Source organism: Pyrus communis, chromosome 5, assembly GCF_963583255.1.
Source record: "Pyrus communis chromosome 5, drPyrComm1.1, whole genome shotgun sequence".
Taxonomy (NCBI): Eukaryota; Viridiplantae; Streptophyta; class Magnoliopsida; order Rosales; family Rosaceae; genus Pyrus; species Pyrus communis.
In genome coordinates, this window is record NC_084807.1 from 20,207,987 (window position 1) to 20,228,939 (window position 20,953).

Sequence of the window (20,953 nt, forward strand, 5' to 3'; positions counted from 1 at the left end):
TATGGTAGTTTAATTCAATTAACTATATTATTCAATTAAAATAATAAATTATTGAGGGGTTCAAAAATAACCCTATTTGGTTGGAGATGATTTTTTGTCAAAATCGCTATGTTTTGACCTATGACCCTTTAGACCGCTCGATTGGAGATAGTATATAAATATGGCCTGACAATGTCCATTAAAAAATAATTTCTTCTAGGACTATATCTAGACGAGGGCTAAACATGGCCCTTTCAGTTGGAGATGACCTTCATAGAAGAAATGGCCGATGGAGGAATGGTGATGATGACAAAAATTAGTAAAATGAAGGAGTTGAGGCCATGGTGATCATGACAGAAATTGGTATCTTTTTATATGTTTTTTGATGTTGGTCCATATATGGTTGAATTGTTATGCAATTACCATACAAGGAAAATATTTACTTTGTATTCTTAAGATTCTAAATGGTAAGACAATTTTAAAAATGATTAAACTATTTTGTGATGGCCATGCGAATAAGAAAATTTAACGTTTTTGCATTGTGAGAGCTACATGCATAAGTTTTACAAAAAAAATTTACATGCAACAAAATGTCATTATAGCAATATTTCAAACCAATCATATAAATACATAATAATAAGTGATCAACTTAAAATATCGCTACAATAATATTCCGCCGACATATAATTAGTTCTACTCTCCAATTATGGCATATTAATGTGTAGACTAGAGCGCATAAAATGTAAAGCAACATCATATTGTTTACCCAAAAAACGCTATATAGCTTTTGAAGTTTCTAGTTCATACGACATATTGTCACATGTCGTTCTTTGTAAACGACATGTGCATAGTATAGTATCAACAACCATCCACCGACGAACGAAATACTGAAAAAAGGATCCAAAATCTTCATCCATGGAGGTTCTCTCTCTCACTTCACCTTTCCCGCAAATTAGAAAACCTCATGGAACAACATTCCTAACCCCAATTTTCGCAAAAACCCATCATTTTCCATCCATTTACTCTCCTGCAACAGCAGAAAGTTTTGAGCTTTTGAGCAATTTGGTGGGCCCACCAGTTGCACAAACTTGCTTAGGAAGAAGCTCACTGACGACCAAAAGGTGAACCAGAATTCCGCTCCTTTAAACCCAAGTTCTGAGTTTCTTTCAGTTTTCCACTGGAAATATTGTTGATTCGCATGGTCAATTTGGTAATTTGCTTTCTGATGATAATGTGAAAGAGAGCGAATATGGTAATGGGGTTGTTTATGATAATGTAGTTGAAATGAGTAATGTGGAAGAATCTAATCTGAAACTTCATGGGGATTTGGTTTTGTTGAGTAAATCAGAGAGTTGGATGAAGTAGCATGAGAGGGATACTAAGTACTGGGATATTGGTTCGGGCCATATTTTTTATTTTGCTCTAGATTTTGATGGTAATGTGAAAGCGGTTTCGGTTATTGAGGATGAAATCTTGAGAAGAAGCTGATTTGATTAAGGTAAATTTTGCAGGCTCAGAGTTTAGGCAGAGAGATGGAGAGCGGGAACAACGTTTGTTAATGAGCGGGAGTGAGCAGACTCTGATTCTGATAACACATATTTAGTTTCCTCAACAATCCATTCATCATCTTCAATGTGTCTGTGCAATTCATCCAACCAAGAAAAGTAAGGATAAGAGATAGTACAAATTGCACCTTCCATTGACTAATGTTCTTGAGAATCCAGGGAAGTAGGCGGGGTATTAGAAGAAGGGATTCTTCAAAAAGCATCTGCCATTTGATTTCTAACCTCTCTGTAAACAATCTCATGATCAAAACCTAGCAACTTAGACACCCACTTTTGTTGAAAAGGCATATGAGCTCTATTTTGGAAGAAATACTTCAAACTATGATAATCTATCTTGATGATAAAATGGTTTCTAGCCAAATATGATTGCCATTTCTTCACAGCACATAAAACATCTACTTCAATAAAATGGTTTCTAGGCCCCAAAGCTTTACTCATGAATGGAATCGGTCTCCCATCTTGTTGAACAACTGCACCAATACCGATCCCTGAAGCATCAGTTTTGATGGTAAAAGGTTTGGAGAAATCAAATAAGGCGAGAACCTTAGGTGACGGCATGGCCTTTTTAGGCAAGGATAAGGCAGTTGTAGCATCCTCAGTCTATTCGAAGTAGTCTTTCTTAGTGAGAACAGTTAAAGGGCTAAATCTTGCTAAAGTAGGGGAAAAATTTTCTATCAATCCCATAAATCTTCTGAGAGCTTTGAAATTAGTAAGCATAGGCCAATCTGCAATGACTTGAAGTTTAGGTAGATCTACAGCAACTCCTCTAGAAACTATATGGATCGAATACTTTATTTTTGTTTTATCAAAAACACATTTAAATTGCTTCATGAACAATTGATGTTGTTGTAATATCTATAAAAACTTGTCTCAAATGCTCCACTTGTAAGTCACAAGTTGGACTATAGATCAATATATCATCTAAGAAGACCAATATAAATTTTCCCAAAAGGGGTCAAAAAATTTCATTTATAAGCCTATGGAAAGAGGCATGAGCATTGATTAAACCAAATGGTATAACTAAAATTCATAATGGCCATCATGGGTTCTAAAGACTATTTTTTCAATATTATCTTCATGTATACTAATTTGGTGATAACCAACCCTAAAATCCAAATTAGAAAAAAAAAAATTGAGCACAATATAAATCATCCAACAATTCATCAATGACATGTATTGGATATTTATCTTTAATTGTCAGCTAATTCAGTGCTCTGTACTCGATGCATAATCTCTGAAGCCTTCTTTTTCCTTCACCTGGAGGACTAGAGAAGAGAAGGGATTGTTGCTAGCCCTTAAAACCAGAAGCCAAGAGTTCCTTTACACTTTGATTTTCTGACTTCTGAAACGGTCATATTTATAAGGCCTGGCACTAGGCGGCTTGCGTCCTAGTAATAAGGAAGTTTTGTGGTCATGTGATCTTCATAGAGGCAATGTAGTAAGGGTCTGAAAGATCGCCAAAAAAATTTCAACAGTTCTTTCGATTCAATTTATTGGGATAAAGATAAGGAAGAATCTTGTGAAACTAAATAGCTATCCTCCTAGATCATGAATAAAATTGCCCCTGCAGTCCTCATTTTTGTTGAAGTTTATCCATCTAAAGATGAGTGACTGCCTGAGACTCTTTAGACTGAGGATTGGAAATGCAATGTGACCAAGAGTTCTCAACCATTGTACACCCAATACGATCACATCCTCCCAAGGGAATATCATAGAAATTAGTAATGCATTGGTAGTTATGAATCTTGATAGGAACTTGAGAGAAACACCCTTTGCTTTCTAACTTTCCCCATCAGCAATCTTTACATTAAAGGAGTGTGTAGTGTCCAACTGACCCTTCAACCTCTTAACCAAAGCAACATCCACAAAATTGTGGGAACTACTAGAATCAATAATGAACACTACTAAACCATTCTTGGTTAAACCATAAATTTTCATGGTTCGAATTGATAGAGGTTTAGGAGTCCCATAAACTGCACAAACTGTAACTTCAAGTTCAAAATTGTCTTTGCCATGATTAGCAACTTCATTCATAGAATCATACACATCAATCAATATAAGTTGTTTTTTCTCACAAGAATGACCAAGAGTATATTTATCTGCACAATGAAAGCACAAGCCATTCTTCCTATAATATTGAATAATAGTGTTCCATGTCATTTAGTTTGAAAGATTTTGTCTACAAATTTAGTTTCCCTAGCATTACCCTTCAATAAAACATGTCTTTCTTATTAAATAATAAATAAATGTCACGTTGATTGTTCTTCGTGTGGTACTAACATACCTTCAAGCAGCGAAATAGAGACAGATGCATTAGAGAGGCATGAGAAAGAAAGGGACAGAAGGATCAGAAGAACCAAAAGAACCTGATCTAAATCTCCTAGCTTCTTATTCTAGTTATCGTCGTAGTAGAAGTATCGGCAACATCAATGATCCGTGGAAAGAGGTTTCTGAAGAGGTAGTTGAACATATATGCGCATCGATTGATTTTGATCAATCTGTCTTTTGAATCAATTAGTCTCTTATCATGTTAACTACCTTTGTTGAGGGTGGATGGCCTTTCAACCGCTATTCGCGAGAGGTATTGTTGCTGAGTTTTTCACCACCTTCATACGCCTCAAGGTTAATGGGCATCAGCATGCTACAGAATAAGCAAATAAAAATGCTGATGAGAAAGATGAGAGATGCATCAACATCACAGTTTGACCTGAATAGAAAGACATGGATGTCCTCCAGAAATGGAGAAAAATGTATCACCAGCACGAGACAGCAACACATAGGGGCTGCTGAGACTAGGACTTGGCCAAGGGAAACTCAAGGCTCGTCAAACGGGATTCAAGCCTTACACGAGGTGCTTTGTAGAGGCCAACGAGAACGTAGTGACCAATGCCAGCAGCCGCTGGGAAGAGAAAGGCCCGAAGAGTCTATAGATGCTTGTTTTGACGATTTTTACTCATCGTGGCTATTAAATACAGCCTGCAGAATTGCCCAGAAACCCTTGTGTTCTTGCAAGTTTTACAGGAGACAATGTGATGTGATGAGAAGCTTTTGCACATATACATGTTTTCATAGCATAAACATTTTCCTTTTGTTCGATGGACTATGGAGCCAATAGTAACTATAACCCTTTCAAGTCTCTATGCTAATCCCCTAACCCTAACTTTAGATCGCTTTGCCCCTTGTGTGTTTCTTCAGCTTATTTTATAGAGCCTGTTTATGTAAAATGGGTTATGGGTTTACATGTTAAGTTCAATCCCCTTGTAAGTAAAAGTACAATATATTTTATACTATTGTTATTTTTAAGATTAATACATGTTGACGTGGTTTTCACATGAGTTATGCAATTTCAATTTTCTTACATTGCACAAGGTTTTAAAATTGTATTAATTTATACATTTTACCTGTTTGAACGTCCAATCTTTCTTTAGATTGACGAGTTTCTTTTGTTAATGTACAAATGTAACTTACATGTCAGCCCAATTAAGAATTCAACCCTCACCTTGTCATCAATTTAATAAAGATCAAATAATACATTAGACCAAAAGCATGCATTGATATAATATCAATGCAATTTCAATACCTTATGATGTAATATGAAAAAGTTAAAAACTTCGTACCCTATTTTCAAAGTCTCTCCAAACTTAAAAAGGTGTAGAACGTAGTTAATCCTTATATTTTTAGTAAAGAGGAAAGAAAAGGAAGAAATAGTGGTAAAAACTAAACAGCGTGAAATTTGGCATTTACTGTGATAGCCACCCTTCACAAGGGAGAAGTTACCACCATTCATATTTACAGTTGTTTTGTTTCCATATAAACTCATGCAATCAAGGCCATCTGGTTCCTTCCACATTTGCCTTCCCTGCTGAGGCTATTATATACCGTCCCCTATCCAGTCATGTGATAGAGCCATTTCTTGCTATCATCCCCAGAGTTCAAAACTTCCTGCCGATCTGACCACGATTTACCCGCATACCAGTAATATTCACAGAAAAAGCCAGTTTGTCAGTAATGGCTGTACAGAGGCAGTCATATTTACTTAGCCGAGGAGCCAGGGGTTCGCACAGGAGCAGGCTGTGATTTGAGAAAATTGATCCGACGGGACTCCAAATGCAGAATGTATTGTTGAATTCGCTTCTTGTTGGCAGGAGTTAGGGAAAACGGAGGGTTTAGTGGCAGAGACGTTGCTTCTCCTGTAATAAAAGAAAGGAGAAGCATAGCCTTGGAGTACAATGCTTCGGCACTAGCCTTGTTCTCCATGTACTCGTCTACCTGGAAAAACATAAGTCAGAATCTAATTGGTCAAAGATTGTGCAATCTGAAAGCAGGATTAGAAATGTAATTCGAAAAAGTAAGATGGCGGCACTTGTGCAAGTAAGTTTACTTACAGCACCCCTTGTCCCAACTTCTAGTGCTTTTTGGTAGATAATTTCCATGGCATCTGGCAATTCAGCAGCATCTGCAATGTATACCACATAATCAGCAGAATATAAGCAGAAAACTTAAAAAGTGCGATCAGACAGTTTATTGACAGACTAACCATCCATATCTTGGATACGATAGGATAGCTTCTCTGCTCGATCAAATGCAACAATAAACCTTTGCTCTGCCCACACCGAAACAGATGAAGGCCGGCTAAAATCTACATTTTCTGAGGCATTTGTTGATGAGGCAGCACCTCCCTGCACAAGTGAGGATTCATTTGCTGAGCTGCCTTCAGGTGATTCATCCTCTTTAGATGATGCCAGCCAAGTGCTGCAAATTTGAAGAGATTTCTTCCATATGGCCAAAACGACAAGTTGAACCGAAAATGAGTCTAGAACTAGTCCTGCGTTGTACTGCAACCAAAAGTAACAATTACCTTAATACAGACCCCCAAAAAAGTCGAGAGGAGTTGTCTAACCATGCTAATATAGTTAAGTTCCTTGATACACTCTTGTAAATAAAACATATTATGATACTGAACTGAGTCTAGTGCAATAAAAATTAGATGAGCACATTCCACGATGTAGAACTGTAACTGACGCACCTTCTCCTGTGACAGATCTGCAAGAACCTGAGCATACTGATGTAACAGATGGACCCTAGTAGATGGCTGCAGTATAGATAGTCCTTGCACTTCCAGTAACAGTGTTGATTCACAAGATGCTGGTAATGTAGCTGATCCGCTGGTTTGTGAACTTTCCGCACTAACAGAACTAGCTGCCTGCTCTTCTGTTTTCATTAGAACTGTTTTATCATGATGGTGCTGCTTTGACGCACTGATAGAAGCTCTCGTTGTGGAATGATGTTGCAGGGAAGATTCAAGGTAATACGAGAAAGAATTGACCATAACATAGTCTTTCTCGATGGACTCCATTGAATCAGAAACTGGAAAGGCAAGGCAAACCAAAATAAATAATTCAACAAAGCACAAGCATAATTAGGGAATCCCAAACACAAAAACAGACCTCGAAGCTGATCCGGCAAGTTTGGATCTCGGGTAATAGATTTCCTCATCCTATGAGACGCAATATCTTGCACCTGCCTTTGAACACTCCTAGTGCGGGATGTACTGCCATAATTTCTTTGTAACAATTTTTGGTCATGTGCAGATGGAAAATCTGAACTCAGATCTCTACTAGATGAGTTGGTGGTTTGCCTGGAACGCATTTGCAGTATCTTGTCAGAGACAGAAGAACTAGGCTGTTCGACCGTTGATTTAAGTGATGGAAGTACTGAAGGATAATCAACATCCACTTGATACCTATATATTATAAATAAGAAACAATTGTAATGACTGCATACGTATAGGTAGGTATAGGTAGTATTCTTACTTACTGGTATCTAATTTGTACAAAATGTCAAATGTACTATAGCTAAAATCCATGCGGTTTGAAAGCTATGAAACTAAATGCTTTACCTAGAATCTCTGAGGAACTTGTGATTGAAGAACTCCATAAATGATAGTCGCTCAACTGCAAATCGAAGTATTATTTTTTACATGGTAGCTTGGTTGAGGAAACTCTTGATATTCACATGTCACTAGTAGTAAATCACACATTATTCAGCTCTGAAATGTAATTTAATCAAATTACACAGGCAAGCATAACACCAGATACTTAATAATATATCAATCATGACCTGGATTTTGACGTAACAGGCTTCTGCAGAGATCTATGCAATGTGGATGCAATTCTTCCAAAGCACCTTGTGGAAACCTCAGTTCAGTCGATGTCAGGATATTTTCGAAAAGCTGCATATTGTATTAACCATTAAATACACAAGATAAGACTTTCTGGGTAGAGTATGTGATTCAAATCCTAAAATCTTATGACCAAAAAAGAATATATGTATTAAGATTTCATCAGACCTGCAATTGACTATTCCCATCAAATGGTGGCTTCCCGGTCACCAGCTGAAACAAAATTGCTCCAACACTCCACAAATCAGCCTGCAAAGACCATATAACAAATTAAAGATGAATAAAAAGGGTAGAGGTACCAAAAACTTTGTCAGTGATGTCAGATTCACATCCTATCACCTTTGCATCATACTTTTGGTTCCGAATAATCTCTGGAGCCATGTACAGCGGTGAACCACATAGTGTGTCAGCCAAGCCTTGGGGCGTGAGGGATCTGCAAACAGGAATGTCAGGACAATGATCAAGTGCAAAATACATATAGAAATACTTGTCAACAATATTTTACTTCCATATATTGCCAGCTGAGGTTGCTTCGGATCATTTTAAAATATTGAGTGTTTCTTTAGAGAGGAGGTGTTGAAAAATTTAATAAACCTCTACATACCATCGAAACAGTTCATGCCATCTCAAATTTCCACAAACTACAATATATAGCATCTCTCAGCAGTAGATGTTAATTTCATAAACCACAGGTTATGAATGGAAGATTTGGTTAACAGAGGGAACACAGACTCTGACGTTCAACAAAAAAAATCCTCCTTAGCACACGGCCAAGTTGAAGGTCATACAATAGTAAAAGCTTTTGGATAATCCGATCACAATAATTAAAGTAAACGACAAAAGAAATCTTTTATCCTGCTTATCAGAAAGCTAAATAATTGGGATAGTGCTGAATTGGTATTGGTTGAATGTGTTAAAGCATGATATCATAAAAGCACCACAAAGCTAAATATGTAAACTTATTCACTTGGGTTGCAGCTTCGAATTCACAAACAATGTGGAAGGGGAAGTGTCGAAAAAGATCTTAGTAGTTTACCTTGCAAAACCAAAATCCCCTATCTTCAATAGTGGGGTATCTTCAACCGTTGTTGACAAGAGTAAGTTCTACAATTTTGGCCGGAAATCAACAAGTTAAGAGACAAGAAAAACAAAAACCAAATTTTTCAACAGTAATCGACAATGTATCGAATGTCATAAACATATCACACGTCTCACGAATCATGACTCGCGACAAAACAAAATAGCGCAATACCTGCGGCTTTAAATCCCGATGAATGAGGTGCTTTTCTTGAAGCACTTGCAATCCTGCAGCTGTTCAGGAGAATCAAAATCAAACATGTCAAAATTCCCAGTAGCAAAAAAGGAAGAAAACAGCTAAACTATCAAATTAAGAACATTCCCACCAGCCTAATTAGCCTAATCATCCAAAAATTATTTCTATTTCTAACACATAACACAAACCAAACTGGCCTACCATTTAAAAGAGATTGAACTTCTATCCATCTAACGAGCCAGAATTCAATCCGAAAAGTGTTGGGGGCAAACCCAATTATCCAAATCCCCCCAAAATATGAACTTTCATTAAAAACTTGAATTAAAAGCAGAAGTGATTACAAAAAAAATTATAAAAAAAAATAAAAAAAATACCCAATTGCCTCATAAAGTGCCTGGCAACAGTTTCTGAGACCTTCCCCTGTCGGTGAATATACGCCGCCAGGTCGCCGCCGTCACAGTACTCCAGCACAAGGTAGATTCTGTCCTTGGTCTGCCAAAACCCCCAAACCACCAACATTGCACATACATAAATAACTCAGAAAGATAAGGAAACAAAACAACCTCGGAATAAGCAAAAACAATACCTGGATGGCCTCGAAAAGGCGAGTGATGTTGGGGTGGTTGATGGTGCTGAGAATGGAAATTTCTTTGAGTAGGTTGTCGCTGACTTTTGGGCTGAGCTGCGTCTTGTCAATTTCTTTGACGGCAACTTCAATACCGAGTTGTCGGTGGCGTGAGCGCCAAACAACCGCGAAGGAACCAGACCCGACTCTGGGGCCAAGTATGTAGTCTCCGATGAGGCGGGACTGGTTGGGGTCGCGGTGATCCATGTCCGCCGCCGCCGTGGTGGTGGGTCGAAACTCTAATCGTCGCTGCGGGAGAAGATCATGGGTCAATTTTTTTAATTTGGGTGTTGACTAAAGCTGTGAACTTGAGTGTGGGCTTGGGGGGAGGAGGTTGACGGTGGTTATTGCGGAAGTGGGAGTGGTGGTATTGTTTTTGTGAGGATAATAAAAAAGAGGACAATGGTCATATCGGAATTTGGAAACAAAACTAAACAAAGTGTGAGACTTTAATTACATTTTTCTTGTGTGTGTGGAAAATCGACGCCGATTGTCAATGCTAAATCAGAAAGAGAGAGAGAGAGAGAGTCCTAAAGCAAACACTTTTTGCTGAGAGAGAGAGAGAAAGAGGTTGAGTGGAAGCAGAGAACACAAGCATAAAAAATATAAAAAAATAAAAAACAAAAACAAAAAACAATTGTTTCTTCCTTGATTCGTATGTACTATGTATGGTGTAGTACATGTTCTGATTTTTATGTTTTTAATTTGATTTTGTTCATCCTATTTGAGCAATTATGCCTAGATTAAAATTTACATGATTTTAGAACTTAAACTTTCACGTGATAGTAATGACGTCATTAGCATACATACATCCAATTTTAGCAATTATTTTTTTTTGGTACAAGGGAGGGCAAAGCCCGGCAAACAAAACAGAAAAAAATCAGACAATAACAGCCCTAGGGAGGGCCCTGCCAATAGAGTCAGAAACTAGACAATTGCTAGCAGTGGTAGGAGGAGAAACAAAAACATGAAGGCCAAGAGATAGCCCATGACCCAAGTCAGCCATGTGATCAGCTGAGGCATTCATTTCTCTATAGATATGAGTGACTTCACATCTCCAATTTTTTCCGATGGCTTCTTTGCAGTCAATAATGAGGTTGTAGAGCGGGTGCGAATCCAAAATAGGTTTTTGGATCAAAATAACAGCATCCCAGGAATCACATTCAAGGATTACATCCCTGCATCCCTCATCCCAAGCTATAGAAAGGCCCATGAAAACACCCCAAAGCTCAGCTTCCATGATGGTTCCTCTGCCCAAATTAGCAGCAAATCCCTTAATCCAATCCCCTTCAGAATTGCGAATCAAACCTCCAGCACTTATGTGCCTAAATGGGTCCTTACAACTCCCATCTGTATTGATTTTATATCTACCAATTGGCGGGTGGATCCAATGGATAGAGATGATTTGTCTAGGAGGCTTACTAGAAGAGCACTTGTTGGCATTATACCAATCCCTTGCAAATTGAAAAATGAACGTCTGGGGTGAGACAGGCGGTTGTTGACCTTCATTGAAGACAAGATTGTTCCTCCCTTTCTAGCAATACCAGAGAGTTGAAGCAAAGATTAGATTCCAGGGTAACCCATGAATGGTAGAACAGTGTGACCTAAGGTTTATGGCCATCCAACTCTGGAAATCAAGAGCAAAGGAATGGGCAACTTCAGAAGGGATTCCAACACCGTTCCAAAAGGAAGGGGAATGCCTACAAGACCTGAAAATATGATCCATTGATTCCTCAATATTAGGGCAGATTGGGCAACACGGGTTATTAGTAAATCCTCTTCTAGCTCTCTGCACATTGGTGAGAATTTTCCCATGGCCGATAGTCCAAAGAAAAGTCACTAATTTGGGTGGGAGCTTGAGTTTCCAAATGAAATTCCAATTCCAAGGAATGATATCATCATCGCCAAAGAGAGAGAGATAAGCAGTTTTCACGGAGAAGGTTCCAGATTTAGTGAGGCTCCAAATTACCTTATCATCCCTATGATTCGCAGTTCCAACATGTAAACTGAAAATATGTTCCACAATATCAGGAGGAAGGCAGGAATATAACAAGTCTACATTCCAACCATCATCAGTAAGAAAGTCTTCAACAGTCCATTCAAGCATGTCAGCTGAAAGAGGGATGGTAGCAAAATTTTCAAGAACGCCACTCTCAAGCCAGTTGTCTGTCCAAAAATGAATTTGGTTTCCAGTTCCGACTCTCCATCTCATACCATTAGGGAGGATTTGGGCACCAAAGAGGATTCCACGCCAAGTGTGAGAACAATTAGTGAACTTAGCAGAGCAAGCACCCACCATGTCGTAGTGTTTGAGATATTTTCCCTTCAAAACTTGAGCCCAGAGGCCCGGGTCTCTTTGCATAAGTTTCCAACCAGTTTTAGCAAGGAGGGCTTGGTTCATAAAATGAGTATCTTTCAAGCCTAAACCACCCATAAATTTAGGCGTGGATACTGCCTCCCACTTAACAAGGTGAACCTTGGAATTATCCTCAGTGTGACCCCATAAGAAATTCCTGTTCAACTTATCAATTTTATCACATATGGAAACTGGGAGGCGAGTAGATTGCATTGAGTAGATTGGAATAGCTGAGGCAACTGATTGTAGGTAGACAAGCCTACCTGCCATAGAGAGAGTATTGCTCTTCCACGCAGAAAGTCGTCGTTGAACTTTTTCCACAATGTTTCCATACGTCTCTTTATTGACTCTAGAATGCAGTAACGGAACACCCAAGTAGTGTCCTAGATCAGAAGTGAGAGGAGAACCACAGATGTTGGCAATTTCAATAGCCTTACTTCGAGAGATATTAGGAGAGCAGTAAATACAAGATTTATCAAAATTCACCTGTTGACCTGACACGGCACAAAAAATATCAAGACAATCCTTCAGTAATCTGGCTTGAGTTGAGGAGGCTTCCGCAAACAAAATAAGATCATCTGCAAAAAAGAGATGAGAGACAGGAGGCCCATTGCTAGATAGCTTAACTGGCTTCCATTTCTTAGTAGTGATGCAACCATTAATGATATGAGATAGTTTTTCCATGCAAAGCACAAATAAATAGGGAGAAAGAGGGTCTCCCTGTCTGATTCCACATTGAGGGGAGAAAGAATCAGTGAGCTCACCATTAACAATGGCTTGGTAATTGACTGTGGTAACGCATTGCATGGTGAGTTCCAAAATTTTCCCTCTTAGCCCAATCTCCCATAGAACTTCTCTAATAAAACTCCACTGAAGACGATCATAAGCTTTGGAAAGATCAATCTTCCAAGCAATGAACCCTTTTTTACCTTTAGTGTTTCTGTACTTATGGAGGATTTCTTGAGCAACAATGACATTATCAATAATTTGCCTACCCGGGACGAAGCTCACTTGAGTTGGGCTAACAAGTTTATGGAGAAACGGCCTCAATTTACCCACCAAAATTTTAGAGATGACCTTGTAGAGCGTAGAACACAGACTGATAGGCCTCAACTGTGTCATGCTTGTAGGGTTATCGACCTTAGGAATCAACGAGATGAAGGTGTTATTAATGTTGTCAGGGAGTTGAGCTGTATTGAAACAAACCTTAACCATATCACAAACATCCTTGCCACAGAGATGCCAAAATTTTTGATAGAATCTAGCAGGGATACCATCAGGTCCAGGTGCTTTGAGCCCACCAATAGCAAACATACAAGCTTTAATCTCATCATCGGTGACATCCCCATTTAGAACAAGTAAATCTTCACCAATAAGACACGGGAACATGTGAGGCAGATTCTCCATAGTTGACGTCGTTATGCGAAAGGAGAAGAGATCTTTGAAATAGTTGACAACAATCGACTTTAAATTCTCTTTATCAGCTGTCCACACTCCTTCAGAATTATTGAGGCCTTCAAGTTTATTTTTCCTTCTTCGCACCACCGCAGAGAGATGGAAGAACTTGGTATTTTTATCTCCCTCCCTAAGCCAAGTATTTCTTGATTTTTGAAGCCAAAAGAGTTCTTCTTGCTCAAGGATAGTACTATACTCATTGGTGAGCTGTTTTTCTAAATCAAACAGATACGGCACATGGCAAATGCAAAGAGCCTTTTGGATTCCGCATATACGAGCTAAGAGCCTTCTTTTCTTTTGAAAAATACATCCAAAGACATTGTGGTTCCAACTTTGAAGCTCAGAAGAAAGAATGGTAGTTTTGCAACTAGCATCACCTTGAACACTACTCCAAATATCATTAACAAAGGATTCAAAATCCGGGTGAAACATCCACATAGCTTGGAATCTGAAAGCTTTCAAATCAGGGTTAGGAATATGCTTGGAATGAAGGCCAATAAGCAAGGGGCAATGATCAGATTTCACTTTGGCAAGATGTCTAACATATGCCTCAGAGAAGAGGTGTCTCCAAGCTATGTTGCAAAGGCCTCTATCAAGTCTTTCCCAGACGATTTCACCATGCTCATTTTTCTTGCTCCAAGTAAATTTAGCACCAATGAACCCAAGGTCCACCAAGCTATTCCTAGAGCTCCAATTACCAAGACCACTATTTTTATTAACAGGCCTACCCCCCTTTTTCTCTGAACTATGAATCAATTCATTGAAATCCCCTGCAATAAGCCAAGGCAAGTTAGAAGCTGCAGAAACACCATCAAGATAAGGCCATAAGTGACTCCTCACCCGGGGGCAAGGAGAGGCATACACCACCGTTAGCATCCACTGAATCTGTCCATCCATTACAACAGCTGTGATTGTTTGGGAGGAGCAAGCCACAACAGTCAGTTTCACAACCTCATTATTCCATAAAAGCCAAACACCACCAGAGAAACCATTGGCATCAACAACATAATAATTTGAAAAACCCAAACCTTTTATGACTTCAATTGCCCTCTCCCCACTGATCCTGGGTTCCAAGATAGCAAAAATATTCACTTTGTTCAATCTGACGAGATCTTTAGCAGTAACAGAGAAAGGTTTCCCTCCAGCACCTCTTACATTCCAGACCATAATCATCATAAAATCAATAAGGATAGGGAATACCTGAGTTATGGACCCAATCAAGATGAGGATATTGGCGCCTCTACCAGAGTAGAGGTGGCACCCACCACACCAGCTTGAACATCAATCATGGCTTCTTGAAGCCTATCTCTCTCTACAGACACAAAGCCATCATTAACATGTCTTCCATTCTCCAGCAAGTTCCCAACCGACATATCCGTAACATTTTTATCAATATCCGGCGGTTCATGCCCATAAATTTGAGTACTTTTGTCTGCTGCGTCAATGGCAGCTTGAGGATCAGCAACATTAAAGTTAAAGCCCCCCAACTCACTTTCTTGAATGTCCATGCCATCAACTTGTACGCCGTTGGAAGAATTTGTGGCAATCTTAGACTTGGCATTGGTTTTCCTCAGAGAGGATTTTGGCTTCGGGGACGAGGTGTTTCCAAGATTTAATTTGGCACTAGCCGCCCCCATACTAAAACCACTAGAGCCTCCTTTCTCCTTGTTAGAGCTGTCCCCTAGAGCCTTCCTAGGTCTGCCTCTTGTTTGTTTCTTCTTTTCAAATCCCATGGTATTCTCCAATATATGTTCCTTGCCATGTACAGACTTAGCTTTATCAATAGTATTCGGATCAACATCCTCTAAATGTAGGGGACAGAATCTTGAGCCAGAATTACTCAACTTCCTGGCATTTTGGCCCAACTCATAATTATTGGTTGGCTTGGTCCGACGATTATATGTCACAATACTCCAGGGCCCAATCAAGGCAGAATCATGAATCTTCATATCCTTCCCAGCCTCAGTAAGGCAACTCTTCTCTGATTTACCACCATTTGAGCTCCTAACTTGGTCTTGAACTGACCCCTCATCCATAGGTTGGATGGTCTCTGCATCTGGAACAGGAGTTGTAGCTTGTTTCCTAATCAAAGAAGGACACTGTTCACGACGATGACCATAGCAACCACAGTTGAAACAAACAAGGTGAAGACCCTCATACTCCACAACATACCAACAGTTTTCAACTTTGACATTAGCAATTAGGGACTTTGTTAAGTCCAATTCAACACAAACTCTAGCATATTTACCTCTAACTTGTGAGGCAGTGTGCGCATCTACACGAAGAGTTGTGCCAATGAGGTCCCCAATTCTTTTCATGGCTTCCGGATTGAACCACTCAACGTGTAGCCCAACAATTCTCACCCAGACAGCCATACGGTTGATCGACTCACTATGAGGGTCAAACCCAGCTCTCCATTTTTGCATAACCAAATATTGTCCTGCAATAATCCAAGGTCCTCCGCACAAAATATTCTTCATATCACTTTCTAGAACAAATTTCACAATAAAGAAATTATTTTCCAAATCGATTAGCGAGAAACGCCCTTGGATCGTGCTCCACCGTTGTTGTAAACGGCCAAGGACGAAATTGTGAGTATGAGACTTACCCATGATCTTGATAATAATGGCATTTCGCCATGGACGAAGTAGTCGAGACTTGACAGAATCAGTGAACTTTATGCAAGGTCCAAGTGTTTCCTCATAGGTTTCAAAATCCCCATCTCCAATTTTAAATTGGTCAGTCTCCTCACCTGGAAACCCTTCCATCCGTGGGTTAGCATCTACAAGACCCATCAATTTGGCCTTGAAGTCCATTTTTGGGAGTGGTTCCAGAGGAGAGTTGGTCGCAGGATCCATCGTGGCCACCTCTCGCTCAAGCTGGTTGTCGGTACGAAAACGTTTCATACCAATCGATTCAGGTTTTTCTCTGCTACCCGGTAGACCAGGAGCAGAGAAAATAAAATTAGGACCAAGATTCGCCACCGCAGAAGGCACTCACGAGGCTACAACAATAACTGTGTTCACTGTTCAATCGGCAGTATCAGTACGAATCAGATCTCAGATGGCGGAATTAGCGGAAGCCGCTGTGGAGCAGATCACTGCAAAAGCTTGAAGCTCGAGGAGCGGTTGCGTCTGAGAGAAGAGATTGCAGGTGGGATCAGACTCGGAAGCCGCGGCGGATCAGATCACTGAACAGACTTGAAGCTCGAGGAGCGGTTGCGTCAGCGAGAAGAGGTTGATGGTGGAATCGGGCTCGGCGACCGATCGGAGATAGCTGAGAAGGCCGCGGATGCTGAGGAACGAGAAACGAAGGAAAGTCTGGGAGGCCGCTCCAGGAGCGAGAACTCGAAGGAACGTCGGGGAGGCCGCTCCGGAGCGCGAGCGTGACCTTAGGTCAACCCACCTAGGGTTGCGCCGTCACGGAGAGAGAGAACAGTCCAATTATTGCTAGATTAAAATTCACAAGATTTTAAAACCTCAAACCTCCACATGACAGTGATGACATCGTTAGGATACATAAATACACACATATATACAGACATACTTACACACACACACACACACACATACATACATACACACATACATTGATGATCTAGCGTATTACATTGTTAAATTATCCTTCTGAACCACATATTTAAATATTTTGTCAAAAAAATTTATGCATGCATTTAAATTTACCTAATCAGTACTATATAATTTAGAAATTTAATTACCTTGTTTTTTATGTGTAAATAGTAGATTATCTTGATTGTTATAGTTTTATTGTGCAACTTACTGCGTTCTAGATTAACGTAGAATATTATGAAAGAGATCATTGCCTAAAAACCCAAATTAATAATGGTCCAATCCTTATGCAGATGGGATTAGAACCCTGGCCCAAATTAGAAATCTTTTGATCATAAGCATTACCCAAAAAAAAAAAAAAAAAAAAAAGAGGCTTTTATTTGATGTGGACTTACTGCACTTGCCCAATATTAGACAATTACAAACAACAAACTCAAAGGCCCACCCACAAATGACTGAGGTTTGAAAATGAACTTCAAGTTTGGTTTGTGTAGTGTCCCAAACATAGTAGTATTGAATATTGAATGTTGGGCATGATTTGAAGTGGAAATGAATCTGGACACTCTTTTGTTTTGGCAGTAGGGCAATGTATTAATACAACTAAATGAAAAAACCCCAGAAAAGAGGATTGTTGAAAATTAACGAGCATAGTTCTAAGGAAAAACTAATGAAAAAGGGGTTCAAAACTTTAAGTTTTAACAAACAAAAGAAAAAAATAATCTATTAACTTTATTTAATGGTAAGGATAAACGATAAAGGAAAAAAAAAATAAACAAACTAGGACGCGTGCATAAACTTCAACCATGTTTTGTGAATTGAGATCACTGTTTTTATATTCCTAACAAAACCTTAGGACCGCTGTTTTTGTTTCTTTATACTTGGGACCACTGTTTTTGTTCTTTTTTGTAATTATATATAATTTTCCTTATACTTTTTGTAATTGTATATAACTTTTGTTGACATCATCCTTAAAGATTAGGATGAATGTCATATATTGATTTTTTTCTTTTTCTTTTTGTAACTGTATATGATTTTCGTTTTTTTAATTTTTTTTTTTAATTCAAAGCGGTAAACGTGTTTGGTTAAGTCGAAGAGGTGCCTTCACTTTTTTTTAAGTGTTTCCCTTTACAACTTAAAAGAGTCTACAAGTAGTGGTCATTGTTTTTATAAATAGTGAACGTTTTTAGAAATAGTGAACGTTGTATCTAAAGATATTCACACTGTTTCTAGAAATAGTATCACTGTTTTTAGAAATAATAGAAATAGTGTCACTGTTTCTAAAAATTGTGTCACCGTTTCTAGAAATTGTGTCACCGCTTCTAGAAATAGTAGTACCATTTCTAAAGAAATTTAAAAAATTAAAAAGACTAAAAAAGCTGACTAACGGCTTGAATTGTCAATAGTTTTCATGGAAATATATTATTTTTAAGAGCAATATTGCTTATTAATAAAATTTTAGTAAGTGCTTTTTATTAATAATTGTTGATATAACAAAAAATAAAAAACAAAAGGGAGTGGAGGAAGGAGGGACATGAGGGGGAGATAAGATAGATGATAGTGATAAGGGAAAGATGAGACAGAGATGATGGTTATAGTTAAAAGGGGAGAGAGATAATGGTGACAGGTAAAACAAGGAAGAGATGATATTGATGAGTGAAAAAGGAGAGAGATGATGGTAATGGATGAAGAGAGATGTGATGGTAATGGGTGAATCGCATGTCCGCCCACTTTCCTCTCTCTTCCACCCTTCCTCACACATATCTCTTCTCTCTTTTGTTTTTGTTTTTCTCTTATTATTGTAAAATTTTGTCATTTCCACTAAAGTTTAAGTTTATTTCATTAAAATTTAAGCCGTTTTATTAAATAAAATTATTATGTGGTGTTTGGTTAAGAAAAAGTTTGAGGAAGCCCTTTTTGTTAAAGCTCCATAGTTCTAATGGTACATAGATTACAACCGGATGATTATACATTGTATCAAAATACTTATTTTATGAGAAGAAGAAAATAGAACAAATTGCAAATCATTAGTGACTATTTTGTTGGATTCATGTCCAAATGAATTTGCGTCTTAAACCAATCACACGTTATCACATGACTTTTTCACATAGCAATACGATTGAGTGCAAGTTGAGTTGGTACAACCGTAAATCCACACAACTTCCACCCAAATTCACTAGTAGAATTAGGTCAAAACCTCTAGAACCCACTCGAACTCAATCCAATGTTTTTGGGTTGGGTTGGGTTGGTTGAGGCCTTTCCGTCCTAAACCAGACCCAAGAACCTAAATTCTGATGTATTATATTTATTTACTCATTTATTGGGGAAATAATAAACAATATATACATTTAGGCTCCTTTACCACACCAAATTTGTGCACTAAAAATGTGTAATAAATGATTTGTCACCATTCAAATTTGTATTTTGACTCAAGTTGAAATTTGATTAATAATTGTAGTTAAAATTTATGTGGTGTAGAGTGTGCCACATCATTTGGGGCCAAATTTTGTGCACCAATTTGGTGTATATAGCATCAACCTTTACTTTTAGTTGTTTTTTGGTTTATTTTTAGCTACGTCCCCTGTAACTCTATTTTAATCTCACTTTGCCCCTATAACTCAAAAGTCATCACTTTACTTCCTGAAACTCCATTTCGAGTTCCAAGAGACAAAGTGGAGCGAAATATGAGTTTCAGCGAGCAAAGTGTTGACTTTTGAATTACACGAAGCAAAGTAAGATTGAAGTCGAGTTACAGAGGGCATAGCTAAAAATAAGCCTTGTTTTTTTTTTTTTTTTTTTTTTTTTGAAATTTGGTTTAATGCCTATAAAAGAATATCATTGTATAATAAAAATTAATTTCATTTGTTTTAAGTGGTTGTTTATTTATGTATGGGCTCGTTCGGAAATATTTTTAAAATGACTGAAAATGTTTTTAGAAAATTTTTTTTTGTGTTCCCAAAGCACTTACTGTGTTTTTTTTTTTTTGCAAGAAGCACCAGCTATGTGCTTTCTGGAAAAAAAACACTAGTTATGTGGTTTTTGTAAGAAGCACTTCAAGTGTTTTTTCAGGATTCACTTGCATTTCTAATAAAGCTTAGTTTCAAAAATATTTTCACAAAAAAAACTTTCAACTATTTTAAAAGTAATTCCAAACTCCTATTAAGGCAAAAAGCCTTATGATTAAACATTCACAAAACTTCAAACTTGCCCTTCGTTTATAGGCCTTTGAAAAAACAAAAGAAATCATATATTGCGGTTAATATCCTAAAATCAAATCCTTATACAAACCCGAACCCAAATTGTAGAAGATGAACGTGCTCTAGCACGTTCTATTTCTTCCTTATTTAGCCTCGTTTTTTTTTTTTTTTCCTTTGTAACAAACGATATTATTTATGCTAAGGGAAATGAGGGTGGACTTAGTCTTACAATGAACTAGCAATAATGTGATTCAAAATTGCCTTTGGTGAGAATCGATTCTAAAACCTCTCACTTACAAATAAAGAGGAACACTGATAGACCAAACATAGGCTTAAATATCAATTAAATACGATTAGATTGTCAAACATTCATCCCACAGAGGAAGTACAGTCCTTCACTAGAAATAGCACGCAGATTGCTCTCCTCCTCATATTACAATTGTGAAACCCAACTGTGCCCCAACTGCCATCCTTTTTCTCGAGCGGCCAGAAATTTGACATGTTGAGCAGCCCTAATATGATCAACCTTCATCACGCAGCACAACACCCACCCCGGCCCAAAAGGATTTTAGTAGACCAAGAAAGACACAGAAGCTGCATTAGCATTGATAAGCTTCATGGCCTGGCTGTATTAAGCATGAATTTTGGTGATAAAAATCTCATTATTGTTTAGTATACAAGTTTTGTCTAGGTATTCACATCTTGTTTTCTCTTCCTGCAAAGTTTATGGGCAAACGATCAAGAGAGAGCCTCAGA

The 20,953-nt window shown here is 38.2% G+C and overlaps 2 protein-coding genes across 2 annotated transcripts; both read right to left on the bottom strand.

Moving 5' to 3' along the window:
• Positions 1–5,255: 5,255 nt before the first annotated feature.
• On the bottom strand, positions 5,256–10,120 carry LOC137735001 (serine/threonine-protein kinase ATG1a-like). The gene is made up of 13 exons (XM_068474351.1): positions 9,585–10,120; positions 9,373–9,490; positions 8,978–9,036; positions 8,762–8,829; positions 8,065–8,158; positions 7,894–7,974; positions 7,665–7,776; positions 7,444–7,498; positions 6,992–7,287; positions 6,571–6,911; positions 6,082–6,379; positions 5,930–6,000; positions 5,256–5,813 (listed from the first exon to the last, which is right to left on the bottom strand). The coding sequence occupies exons 1-13, from the start codon at positions 9,828–9,830 to the stop codon at positions 5,577–5,579; spliced, it is 2,076 nt and encodes a 691-aa protein (XP_068330452.1). The 5' UTR covers positions 9,831–10,120; the 3' UTR covers positions 5,256–5,576.
• A 383-nt stretch (positions 10,121–10,503) lies between these two features.
• LOC137734372 (uncharacterized) lies at positions 10,504–16,292 on the bottom strand. Its single transcript, XM_068473649.1, has 4 exons — positions 16,043–16,292; positions 14,679–15,922; positions 11,593–14,634; positions 10,504–11,157 (listed from the first exon to the last, which is right to left on the bottom strand). Exons 1-4 carry the CDS (start codon positions 16,290–16,292, stop codon positions 10,504–10,506), a joined length of 5,190 nt encoding a protein of 1,729 aa, XP_068329750.1.
• Positions 16,293–20,953: the final 4,661 nt, after the last annotated feature.

What these genes read in the sequence shown, in the direction of transcription:
- LOC137735001 (XM_068474351.1), bottom strand. Translation starts at nt 9,830, where the DNA reads ATGGATCACCGCGACCCCAACCAGTCCCGCCTCATCGGAGACTACATA. An exon ending in ATCGGGATTTAAAGCCGCAG is followed by an intron (nt 8,830 to 8,977) that starts GTATTGCGCTAT and finishes CCAAAATTGTAG; the next exon opens with AACTTACTCTTGTCAACAAC. An exon ending in CCTGTTACGTCAAAATCCAG is followed by an intron (nt 7,499 to 7,664) that starts GTCATGATTGAT and finishes TTCGATTTGCAG; the next exon opens with TTGAGCGACTATCATTTATG.
- LOC137734372 (XM_068473649.1), bottom strand. Translation starts at nt 16,292, where the DNA reads ATGGATCCTGCGACCAACTCTCCTCTGGAACCACTCCCAAAAATGGAC. An exon ending in TGGGTGCCACCTCTACTCTG is followed by an intron (nt 14,635 to 14,678) that starts GTAGAGGCGCCA and finishes TCCATAACTCAG; the next exon opens with GTATTCCCTATCCTTATTGA. An exon ending in CGAATCATAGGGATGATAAG is followed by an intron (nt 11,158 to 11,592) that starts GTAATTTGGAGC and finishes TGGTATTGCTAG; the next exon opens with AAAGGGAGGAACAATCTTGT.